The sequence below is a fragment of the Platalea leucorodia genome, assembly GCF_965183815.1.
Source record: "Platalea leucorodia genome assembly, chromosome: 1".
NCBI classification, from domain to species: domain Eukaryota; kingdom Metazoa; phylum Chordata; class Aves; order Pelecaniformes; family Threskiornithidae; genus Platalea; species Platalea leucorodia.
Window position 1 is genome coordinate 79,565,850 of NC_138823.1, and position 11,871 is coordinate 79,577,720.

The following is an 11,871-nucleotide window of genomic DNA, read 5'->3' on the forward strand; positions in this document are numbered from 1 at the left end:
ATCCTTAGAAATGGTTACATCCAGGCTGTGGGACAGAGGCCGTCGCCTACCTGTACGTGGTAGCCATTTGAAATCGGTCTTTTCCCATGATTAGTCTAGTCGTGTTGAGACCTCAGCTCCTCAAGAACTGTGGAGGCCCTGTCTTCAGGCACAGACTCCACATGCAGAGGCTCTGGGCTCCCCAAAGTGCAAGTGCAAAATAAGATCCTGTTTTCTGCCTGTGTTACAAATTTAATAGGATTTGCTCTATTGGCATACACAGGATCCTCTTTCAGCGGGTTAACAGCACAAAGCCATCCCAGGTCACCCACAAAACCACCATCCACAGCTCTATTTAATGATCTTTCAGCTGGTCTCTTGCACTCCTGCAACCAAATCACAACACTATTCCAGATTAAGTTGCTCTCCCGGGCAATATTTACATGATTTCCTGGAACCCTCATGATGTAGATTGGCACAGAGTTTTTCCTTCTTTGACTGTGGCTGTCATGGTTTTCTTCAAGTTGGGAACACCCGTTTCCTCTCATAAGGAGGATTGTGTAAAACCTTGTAATTATTACTGTAAGCACAAAGCATGGTTTTCTTGATTGATCCATTCTACTTCTAACTTGTTCTTCTTAGGTATATGCAAATGGGATTCGTAACATTGATTTACACTTCATAATCCGTAAACTGGCAGCACCCGTAATCTCTGTTCTGTTACTTTCCCTGTGTGTACCGTACATCATAGCTTCTGGTGTTGTACCTTTATTAGGTATGTATGCATTCAGAATACCTGTTTACCACCTGATGGTTTAGAGCAATGTAAATACACTTGTAGAAATAAAACTTTTAAGTTCTAGGTTATTAAAAAAAAAAAAAAAACCCAAACAAACAAACAAAAAAAACCAAAAAAAAAAACCCCACACAACAAAACCCCCACTATTCTGCCAGCAGATGTAATTGCTTAAGGATTGCTGTGTCATCTTAGAAGTTTGGGGGTTTTTGAGCAATGCAATATGTTATTCTGACTGGCTTTTTAATAAACGAAGTGCAGAATACATCAAGAGTACGGGACTGCATAGTATCTAAGAGCAGAAATGTAGGTATCCAGCTAGTTTGGGAAAGGGATGATTAATTAATTTCTTTGAACAATCAACCTTTAATTTTAGTCTCTCTTTAAGAGCTATACTGAGCTGAGGCCATCTTTTCTGACTTGTCAGATTCTAAAGGAAGCTTAGAACAGGTGAAAATACTGGGTTTTGTTTTGAGGTTTTCATTCAATATTAAAATAAAATGTAAATTGTAAATACAGTTCATTTTTTTCAGACTTTCCTATCTCCTCATAATTGAGGGAAATAATTTTATTAGAGGCAGGGTAGATATGCTTTTTCATCAACAGTTGTCTTTGTTGCTAGTTAGTTCTGATGTTAGCAACATGTTCAAGGAGTCCTATTTTATTCTTCAACCTCTCACTTGAATGCAGGCTTTTATAGTGTCAACCTTTTTCTGATACGAGGTATACAGAACTCAGTCAGCAAGAAGAGCTGATAAGCCCAATTTTTTTACTGTGGATTTTCACTGTGTTAATGGAAAACTTTCAGCTTTAATGCTTCAGATGAAAAAGAACAGCAGCTGTCATGTTGGATCTCTGAGATAAATGGATGTGTTGGTTATTTCACAGCCTTTCTACTGAAGTTACAGTATAACAAAAAGTATAGAAGCAGGTACAGAAGCAGAAATGCATGTATTACTTTAGAAATGTTATATTATGGGAGGGTTGTGTCTTGTTTTGTAGGAGTTACCGCTGAAATGCAAAACCTAGTTCAGCGACGGATTTATCCTTTTCTGCTTATGGTGGTGGTATTGATGGGAATTCTCTCCTTCCAAGTCCGCCAGTTCAAGCGCCTTTATGAACATATTAAAAATGACAAGTGAGTATATATTGTGGATTTTTAAATTTTTTCCACTTTAAATTGTGATAACAACTTCAGATTGAATTCAGGTGTTGTAGATCCAAGGGATTTTAAGAAGCTTTCTAGACAGATGACCCTCTGAGGCAGACCTAAACTGTTCTTGGCAAATGTTTTATCTGTGGTTCAGGTAGATAAACACAGGAACAGACTGTCTTTATAAATGGAAGACACTCCCCTGTATCTAACTTGAATATGCTTTACCACAAATGAAGCCGATTGCTTGTTTGTCTCCCCCTCTTAGTCTTGAAGGACAAGTGAATGTAATAATTACGACATACCTGGAAGTAAACTCATGTCTCAATCTGCTGCTTAGAAAACCATGTCTCCAACCTTTTCTGCATAACTGTTTTTCTTACTCTTTCTACTCATTAGTCCAATTAACCTGTTAAAGACCATTCAGCTGATGTGATACAGTTTGTCCTTACCAAATTTTGTACTGTTTTCTGATGTTTTCAGTAATTATTACTCTGTATTACTCAGATGCCTGATAAAATATTAATTTTCCCAATGTTTTTTCTGGTTATCCTGCTTAGTTTCTAAGCTTTTTTTTTTTGTGTGTTATCCTTATTACCTTATTTTTTGTGTTACCCTAATTATCTTATGCGTTGGTTACTTAGAAAAATAAGTTTTGGACCCCAGCAACTAGTCTTCCTAGGCTGCTTTTTTACTGAAAAAGAATAAACGAGTTTGTTGTGTTCATGTCCTGAGTTACCCTAGAACAGCTTTGCTTTCCACTGACTACAAAAGGAGTCAAACCTAAAATAAACTACTTTGAATCTTAGATGTTAGGAAGTGACTGATACATTAAGTGTTTGGTGTAAATGTGAAATTAATAGTATCTAGAAATATTAAGAGAGTTGTAATTAAAATTAAACTCTCAGCAGATCAATTTATATTTTAGCACCTTTTATTTGATCAGCTGATTTAAATTCTGTTTGCCACCTGCCTTCATAACATGTTCTGTAGTATTAGGCCTACTGTAGTATGTATAGCTGGTATTTATATTTACAAATGGGTTTTGAGCTAAATGTTAGTATCTTTCAGGCAGAATGCATATTGAATTGCAAGTTCCATTAATGTTACAAGTTGCTTCCTTGTGTAAATAAGGCATGTAAACAGCATACAAAGCTGTGAAAACATATCTAAGTGAAAATTACTTTGATATTAAATTAACTTATGAAGTGTTGTAACCATCCTTGTAGACAAGAAGTTTCTACAACTTATGATCTCATTTCAGGAAGTAAGCAAACATAGTCATGCTAGCCAGTAGAAATTTATGGTTTAGAAATATGCTTAATTAAATCTTTCACGTAACAAATTTCAAAAGCATATGCAAGTTTTTGTGACATTTTAAAATGTACAAAAAATACGTGACGGTTGTTTGGTGATGGCACCATGAGGAAAGGAGCGGTGGTGAAAAAGTTTCAAAAGGAGATGGCAGGTTTCAGGGGAAGTGTTCATAGATGTACGTGGCTCTTCTATGTGTAGAACCAGCATACAAATGGGAAGCGTGGAAAGGAATTGAGATGACAAAAAGTAGGAGTGTGAAACAGTGATATAGAGGAAGCAGGGAATAACGTGAACGGCAGGAAAACTGACAAGCTGGTGAGATAGTGAGATGTTGAAACAGATTTAAATAAAGGAATCTCGCAGACCTTATGCTTGACTGGAGTAGCATTAGGATATTTTCTCTCCCTTTCTCTCTCTGCCTGTATTCCATTATGAAATGCCTGAATGTTGAGAAAAAAGGATGAGGATGGTTGGAGACCATTAAGGGGGGGAGGGATCACTTGTAGAATAACTTTTATTGAAATGAGAAAGCTAATTCTGCAGCAAAGGAGATAGAGTGGATTTGTGTTACAGAATTGTATTAACTTTTCTTAATTTCTCGCTGTTTTTACTATAATCCCAGGTACCTTGTTGGGCAACGACTTGTGAACTACGAACGAAAGTCTGGGAAACAAGGCACATCAACAACTCCACCTCAGTCTTCACAAGAATAGATGGTCCTATTAAACATCTTGACCTTCCCTTTGCCTTTACATGTCCTTTTTTCATAGACTCTTCTCAGTCTTTGGATATCTCTCCCGATAATACTCTCAGCAGTGCTTTGGCTTCTGTTAGTAGCATCCAGATAGCAGTTAAGGCTCTGTTCCTTATCTGCATTTTCTGATGTTATCAATACTGTCTGAGGTCTGTATATGTGTAAATAGAAGTATTCTGACACCCTAAAACCTTGGATTAAAAAGAATGTGCATTGTACATCTTTAAAAAAACTATTATTAATTTATTAAATCTAGTTGTCACTTTATTTTGGACTGCTGTTCTGTTGACAATGTGCCACAAAGCAATAGTGCGAAGAGGCAAGATGTTTTTATAAAATTTGGAGATTACTTTATGGTGTTCATAACAGTTCTTATTGTAGTAATATAGTATGATTTTTCATGAATGGAAAGGCCACACAGAGAATATCAAAAGTAAATAACTGTCTTACAGTCAGCAATGAAGTGGCTATGGTGAGAACATAATGAACTATGTATCTTGCTGTCAAGTCTTTTTTATTATTTTGTATAACACCAAAGCTGTTGTACATTTTCTATTGCCTGATTGTTTTTCATGTGTCTGAATTTGTAATATTGTACAGTTGCTGTTAAATCAAGAAAATATTTCCTCTTCTGAGAATTCAGATGTACTCGTTGAGGCTCAGCTGGGTTTTTCTGTTTGGTTGGGGGGGGGGGGGGGGGGGGTTGGCTTTGGGAATCAGGATTTCCTGAACTGAAACAGTAAGTAAAAAATTTACTAAGGCTAGGTGATGGAAGTATTTAAAGGTACCAAGGAAAATTAGATAGCCTCACAACTTAAATTGTAGCCAATTATTATCAATAATAGAATTTTTCAGGACCTCAAGAGGAGGGATGAACCTCATCTGATGTGTTTGCACAGGAACAAAGAGCATAGTGTAAGCAACGTTCTGACCTGGTCCTTAATTAAAGAGCTTGAAATCTCTTTTCTGTAGGTTACCAAAGTTTCAAATTGTAGTATGAATTTTATATTGCACAATTACTTTAAAAGAAAAATTACCCACAACAACAAAAAATCTCTTTTCTTTCAGAAATGGTCACTGTGAATTTTTATGGGAATAATATTGAGGAAGTGATTCATCACGTACCGTCTGTTGCCTGTGGGGCAGGGAAATACATATGCTCTTAAACAGGCAAGGAAAAGTTAGCAGATTCTTTGCAAGGACACAGTCAAACAAGAGCCACCAAATCAAGCCTGTGTTATTTCTATATGTAGATAGAGTTCTTTGCAGTAATGTTTGGGGTTTTTTTATGTAGATATTTTAAAGAAAATACATAACAGTATCACAAAGCTTTAAGTAGCATCAAATCACATGCTTAGATTGCAGTATCTTTCCTAGATTAAATGGGGGAAATGTGAGTATCCATTGCAGTAATCAGAAAATTGATGGAACATTTAACTTGCTACTCGGTACACTGTCCTTCAGTATTCTGTACTTAACCATACGTGTATATAATTAATACTTGAGAATCTGGCAGCTGCTTTGAGATTGTCATCTCCTTTTATTGATGTTGCATCTCTGATCTGGCGTGTTTTGAGCTAATGTGGTCCAGGCTGTGATGGTGGTAGTGCATTTTTTGGTGTCTGGACTCATGTTCTAAGGCAGTGAGCACAAGCCAAACGCATATGCATCTAGTGGCAGGAGGATTGGGCTGTCACTATCAGAAGGTCAGAAACTACTGTTTTACAGAATTACTGTTGTCCTGATGGTTTTCAACCACAAATACTACCCTTTGGGGTGATTTATTAGGAAATTTCCAGTGAAATGAAATCATAGAAAAATAACCAAAATATTTCTCTCTCATTCACTGTTGCTGACTAAATGCTAAATTGAGTATTCACCCCGTATATTTTTGATGTGCATAAATATTGCATTTTACTATTTACAGTGGTGTACATTGTGGGACAGATATATTTTCACAAGATTAAATTCACTGGTAACATACATACTTACTTATGCCAAGATTCTGTCTTTGACATATCTTTCGTAAACAGTTCCAAAATGGTCTTGCCACTCAAATATTGCAAGCACTACATCATGCAGAATTTGCAGTAGTGTGGTTCTTGTAACTTTGTGTTTTTATCCAGACAAACTGGTCTTAACATTAAAATTTATTAAGAAAAAGCCTTTGTGCTGTTTTTTATTACTGTTATTTTGCAAGTCATGACAGAAAAAACTGAACTGGGCCAGTCATGTAATGTTAACGGTAACTGTTTTAATGTCGCTTACGTTATCTGTGTTCGCTCTTTGTTAGGAGAGCTGGTTTCACATCAAACTGTTGTGTTGCTTTCGCACTGCTTTACAGATCCCAGGTGAAGCAAAGTTTGTTTCTGAAACTGTCCACTGTGAACTTTCAAAAAATCTCATCTCCTTATTTTTACGTGTGTGTTGGGAAAGAAGATGGAGGTTATATAGAACAAGAATTAAAGAACGCTACTTTTTTTTATTGGTTTAAGTTTTAATGGTTTGCCTTATTGTGCTGTATGTACTCCTCTGGCATAGAAACTTGATAGTGAGCGTGTAAGTTAACCGAGAGCTGACGAGCTCTGTACCTGCGCCTTCCGTCTGTGCTGGAGTCGTACAGCATGCAGCAGTCTAATACTGCTCTTCAAGTGGGAAAAATTCTGCGTGTCTGCACGCTTCCACCACAACTTGTGTTGACCTTGGGCCTTGAACGGAGGGGCTGGAGGTGCGTGCTGGCTTCGCTGTGTCCCCGTTGCGGCGCCGAGTATCTAATGCTGTCAGTCATTCTACAGGCCTCCATCCAAGAACCGTCAGATGGCTCCGTAGCTGTCTTTTGCACACTGAAAGAAGTTCATTGCAGCATGGCTTTGACTGGTTTTACACAGATTATTTTATATTTATTAAAAAGTTAAAACTCTGCGTCCTTTCTCTGGCTCCCCTTTCTCCGCTGGGTAAAGCCCAAGTTACTTGTTTTTGGTTGTGAGTGCCCTCTGGAACCCGTAACTACTTTCTGTCAGTAAGATGCCAGCTCCAACACCAATTACGGTATTCACATCACTTTTCAGCTGAGTGCATTAATTCTTTCCTTGCTTCCCCCTAAGCTTGAGCAAACATCCTCATAAAAATCTGCACGGCGGCCCTACTGTGCTTCAGAGGACTCTGTAAAAAGCCCTTTCCCTTAGAGGGCACAAATGGCAGCGGTTTGTCGATGGCCCTGCCTGCCAGGCTGATCAGCGTCGCTTTGTCTCCTCCTACGACCCCGTCTGGCCGCTCGTTCAGATGGAAACCCCGTGTGGCAGGGTCAGCGTTCCCGTCCTGCTTGTCCTGCTTGCCCTGTGCACGGCGCTGCACAGCCTCGGCAGGGAGGGGGCTTGTCCCACTCCCATTTCGGGCTCGGGCAAGGCTTGTAAGGATCCCAAGAGTGAGATTAAGACACGAACAAGGTCAAATGCCGCCACCTTTGGTCACTTTATTGAACGCGTGTAAGTGGAAAAAGAGCGATAGGAAAGGCAGGAAATACTAGGAGGAAACTGAGCAAGCATCCGGAGAGATACGCAGAGGGTAGTCACCGCCAGGGACCCAGCGGCGTCCCGTCGGTCCGTAGTCGCGCCTTCGGTGGTGGTGGGTGCGCACACACACACCCCCCGTGGTTCCGCTTCACGCGCCTTTCATAGAGGGTCGTTAGGGGGCAAGGAGGGCAGTTCTGGTACCGGCAGTCGGTACCTGGGCTCTGGCACATTTGGCACGTACTCACTGTCCGGCACACGCGTGCGCCTTTCGTGCGCTGTCCACGTCTCTTGAGTCTCGTCTTTCACGCGACCCCCCGCCACGTGCCAAGTGGCCGGCCAGGTCCGGACGTCTCTGCCACCGCTCTGCCGGTGTCCGACGGGTATGAGAACCTCCCACCACCCCCGCCAGCATGGCCAAGCAAGCTTCAGGACAATCATCTAACAGTCCAGTCTCTCGCAGGGGTTCTTAGCAGAAATTATACCGGTCATAACAACATTAAACAGGGAACTGAACCTGGGTAGTATAATGAAGGTCAGGATGCAAAAAAAAGGAAGCTGTCTTCTGAAACAGGTGAGGAAACAACTTTTACAAAGCATAATGGTAAGTTAGAGCTCTCCTACTCTGGTATTCCAGTTCTTAACTGGATTAACTGGAACTAAAGAATTGCATAGGTAACAGCAATTTTATTAACTCTATGATTATTCCAGAAAAGCTGTGCTTCTGGGTTTAATTTCTTCATTGAGAAGTCACCATAAATTGAGAAACAATGTGCTGAAATCAAAGTTACTCAACAATGGAAATTTTTAGAAGATGGTATTTCCAAAGGTCAAATACTATTCCAAAAGAAACTGAATGTTTTGAATTCAATATCATACCGAGGAATGAAGCAACAACAAGCTTATTTCACAACTCTGCACATCAGTTTTGCTGCTTATATGCTTACTTGCTGTTATCTCTTACTTGCTGAGTAGTGGCCAATGCCAAAGCTGCACAGGCGCTTTTTTACCCCCCTGTATAAGGAGAAATCAAACGTATCTGGAGTCGTCTGACATCGGGGGGGGTGGGGGGCACTTAACCTTACTTGTCCGATTCATGTTAAATCACTTGGCTTTCAAGGCCTGTGTCTGTTCCTGGAAAATGACGCTAGTTTTACCTAGAGGGAACAGACTTCCTTGTTGCTTACAAAAATAGAGAACACTGCAAAGCTCGTTATTTATTTATATGAATAGAATTTATGTATTAGAACCTAGACAGTGAAGATCTGCATTGGTGTGCCTTGTTCGGCAGGTGCAAATTGTGTAAATGGCCTGGTTGAGTTCGGTGAGGAATGTGCCGAATCTAAAAACACTGCTGTGTTACAATGGAGCATACATGGGACATTTAGGCCCGTTGTGACCAGGAGTGGTGGAAGCAGGAAGCAGCAGCAGAATTTCTAAGCTGAAATCAGGTAATGCCACTGTAAAGCAACAATTATGTCCATGGCTATACATGTCCATGGCTATACTTCTAATGCTCTTTATATAATCCGTAAAATGCATGGGGGGGAAGTACTCAGCATCTAGGAAGAATCCAAGTTACTTCTTTCACTGAAGCTACACTTGTGTATTTGCTACCTATGTTTTCATAGAGTTTCATCAGCTTTTTCTTAACATAAATTGTTTAAGCCTTACTACCTTTATAACTTTGGGCCAAGATTCTCAACATGACCCATCAATGTCCCTCCCTCTCACTGTGCCGTGCTGTGATCTCTTTTTCTTCCCCCTTGAAAGGGATTTGTTGACCTAACAGCCACATTCCTTACCTGTGTAATCCCAAGTTTCCTTAAACAACCTTGCATTAACCTGCCTGTAATTAGCAACTGTTTTCACACCACCAGCCCTCGAAACTGAAGCTGAAGCCTCCCTCCCTCGCCTATCTGTTGATCTTAATTTTACTAACCAGCCATCTCAGAGGTTATTCCCCCACCCCGGCCCTGCGCAGTTAAATACCTGATCACCTCTGGCCAGTCAGGGTCAAAGGAGAGAGGAGAGCAGTGCCCACACTCCTCTTTCTGCAAAGATCAACAAGCATATCCCCCAGAGGCTTTTTAGTACTTGATGCAGTATGTCATCTTAATTTTTGTTACGTGTAAGCATTTATACAAAGATTAATTTAGTCACACCTTTATAGATTAAGCGTGTCCTGGAGCAGCATGCGATTAATTGGTCTCTTATATTCCAATTCTTTTTCATTCTTGTATGAAACCTTTAGCCTTTTGCTTCTTCCAACAGCTTGCAATTCATATAAAAGAATGTGTTTTAAGAATGCACAGTTCTTCATTAAATACTCACAGAAAATCTTTCTGCTTACGTGCTGCTGCATCCCATAATACGGTTTGGCAGCTTTATGCACGATTTTGCTGCGCTGGGCCAAATAGCTGGAAGAACTGTGGGTACGACATTTACTGTGTGAGCGTCTTTAGGACAGTTCCAAGGGCGTCCAAGGACTGCGGATCACAGAGAACATGAAACTTTTGCTGTTTCCCTGTTATCCCTAGACACCTTTGAAAAACTGCATTGTGAAATTAATTTAATCCCGTTCTGTAAACCCCTGCAGGGTAATGTTTGCTACAGGTATTTTTTTTGCTATAGCGTTCTTAATTGTTTTAAAGCATCTACCCATTTGAAGAATAGATACGTCATGGTATGTCAGAAGTTTGCTGTTTTCATGCAGTTGCAGGAATCTGCAAAGTATTTTGAGGCCCGATACTTGGCCTGTAGTCTATGCAGAGTACTCGTGTTTTATGAAAAGATTAAACCATTGTTAACTTGTGCTTTTTCGTTTTCCAGAGACCACCATTTTATCGTTGTCCTGCGTGGCGTTGTGTGTTCATCAGTGGGGACATACCGTGGATCAAGAAGGGCCGGCTTCAAATAAGGTTGTGTTCTTGTTCAGTAAGGGTTTGGCCTGTTTCACGCATGCAGCACCCAAGTTTCTTTGGAGCAATGGCTCGCCAAGGCTTTCCGAAGCGAATAATCCCACGATCAAGCTCACCTGAGTGCTCGGGCTACTTACAGCCCACGTTAGAAGGAACAGGCGGGCACTGCCTTATAACCAAGCCAGGAGCCGCGCTGGCGTCTTCACAGAGGACAGGGTTCAGGTGACCTCGGGTGCTGTTTTTATCCAAGAGCCGAGGCCTCGTCGTCCCCCGGGGCTCTGGGGTGGAGAGGGCGCTTTCCCTGTCACCAGGTGCCGAGGAGCCGCTGGCACCGGCCGCACGGTGCTCGGTGGGGGCAGCCCCGCATTCCCAGGCCCGCGGAGGCCGCCCGCCTGCAGCTGGAGCCGCTCCCGCCCGCAGCGGCGGCGGGGCGGTCAGTCGAGGCTCCCCGCCAGCGAGCGCCGGCCTCCCGCCCGCCCCGCCCCGGCCTCCCCCGCCGCGTTGCCCGGGCAGCGGGGCGGCGGAGAGGGGCAGGTGAGGCGCCCCGCCGGGGCCTCCCCCAGCCGCGGGTAGCGGCGGGGGCGGCAGCGGCCGGGGCGGGCAGGCCGCTGAGGGGCGGCAGCGGCCGGGGGCTGCCGTTGCGGCGTGGGGGGCTCCTCCGGGCGGCTGGGCTCCGAGGGGCGGCTGGGCTCCGAGGGGCTGCGCCGGGCGGCCGGTAACAACCGGTGCTGCCCGCTGCTCGGAGCGGCCCGGGAGGGGACCCCCGGCCCTCAGCCGGCGGGGGGGGGCGGCCTGCCGGAGCCGGTCACCGGGAGGCTCACGGCCGAGCCTGGTCCTTGCCGGCGGGGGCTTGCGGGCTGCCGACGCCAGCAGCCGGGCAGCCCGAACCTGCCTGCGCCTGCTCCTTGGTCTGCGCTTTGTACCCCGACCGCCGGGGGCGGGCTTGGGGTGGGTGAAGGGGAAAACGTAAAATAGGAGCAGATAGGAGGCGAGGGAGGCTGGGCGGCCTTCGCGTGTGGCGAGAGAGTAACCGCGTTGGGGCGCAAACGGGAGCTGTGGCCGTGGCCCGACAGCCGGGCGTGGCGCAGGCCGGCGGGCCCGACCGCGTTTTTCCCGGCTCCTTAGGTCCGTACGGGCCCAGGCGGCTCCCTCTGGACGTGGGGGAACGCCTCCTCGCTGTGCGGGTGACCGAGCGCTGGCACGGGTCGCCCGGGGGGGTGTGGGGTCTCCCCCCTTGCGGGCAGTCCAAACCCCGCTGGGCAGGGTGCTGGGGAGCCGCTCTGCGGGGCCCTGCGTGAGCAGGGGCCTGGACCAGGCGACCTCGGGAGCTCCCTGCCAGCCTCAGCCCTCCTGCGATTAATGGCTTGCTATAGAAAAGCAGGTCTCATGCTTTTGGTTTTTTTTCTTTCTACTTTTTTGATCAGTTTTTTTATTCTTTGATT

The 11,871-nt window shown here is 43.8% G+C and overlaps 1 protein-coding gene across 6 annotated transcripts in view; it reads left to right on the forward strand.

Annotated features, from left to right (window-relative positions):
* MARCHF6 (membrane associated ring-CH-type finger 6) overlaps positions 1 to 6,921 on the forward strand; it is a 57,065-nt gene extending 50,144 nt beyond the window's left edge. For 5 of the 6 annotated variants that reach the window (XM_082317668.1, XM_082317670.1, XM_082317667.1 and 2 more), the window contains 3 exons: positions 622 to 754; positions 1,778 to 1,913; positions 3,868 to 6,921. In XM_082317668.1, coding sequence (XP_082173794.1) covers positions 622 to 754; positions 1,778 to 1,913; positions 3,868 to 3,958 — 360 coding nt within the window. In that variant the 3' untranslated portion in view covers positions 3,959 to 6,921. The remainder of the gene's footprint in view (positions 1 to 621; positions 755 to 1,777; positions 1,914 to 3,867) is intronic. The other variant, XR_014228774.1, reaches the window with a different exon arrangement.
* The last annotated feature ends 4,950 nt before the right edge of the window (positions 6,922 to 11,871 follow it).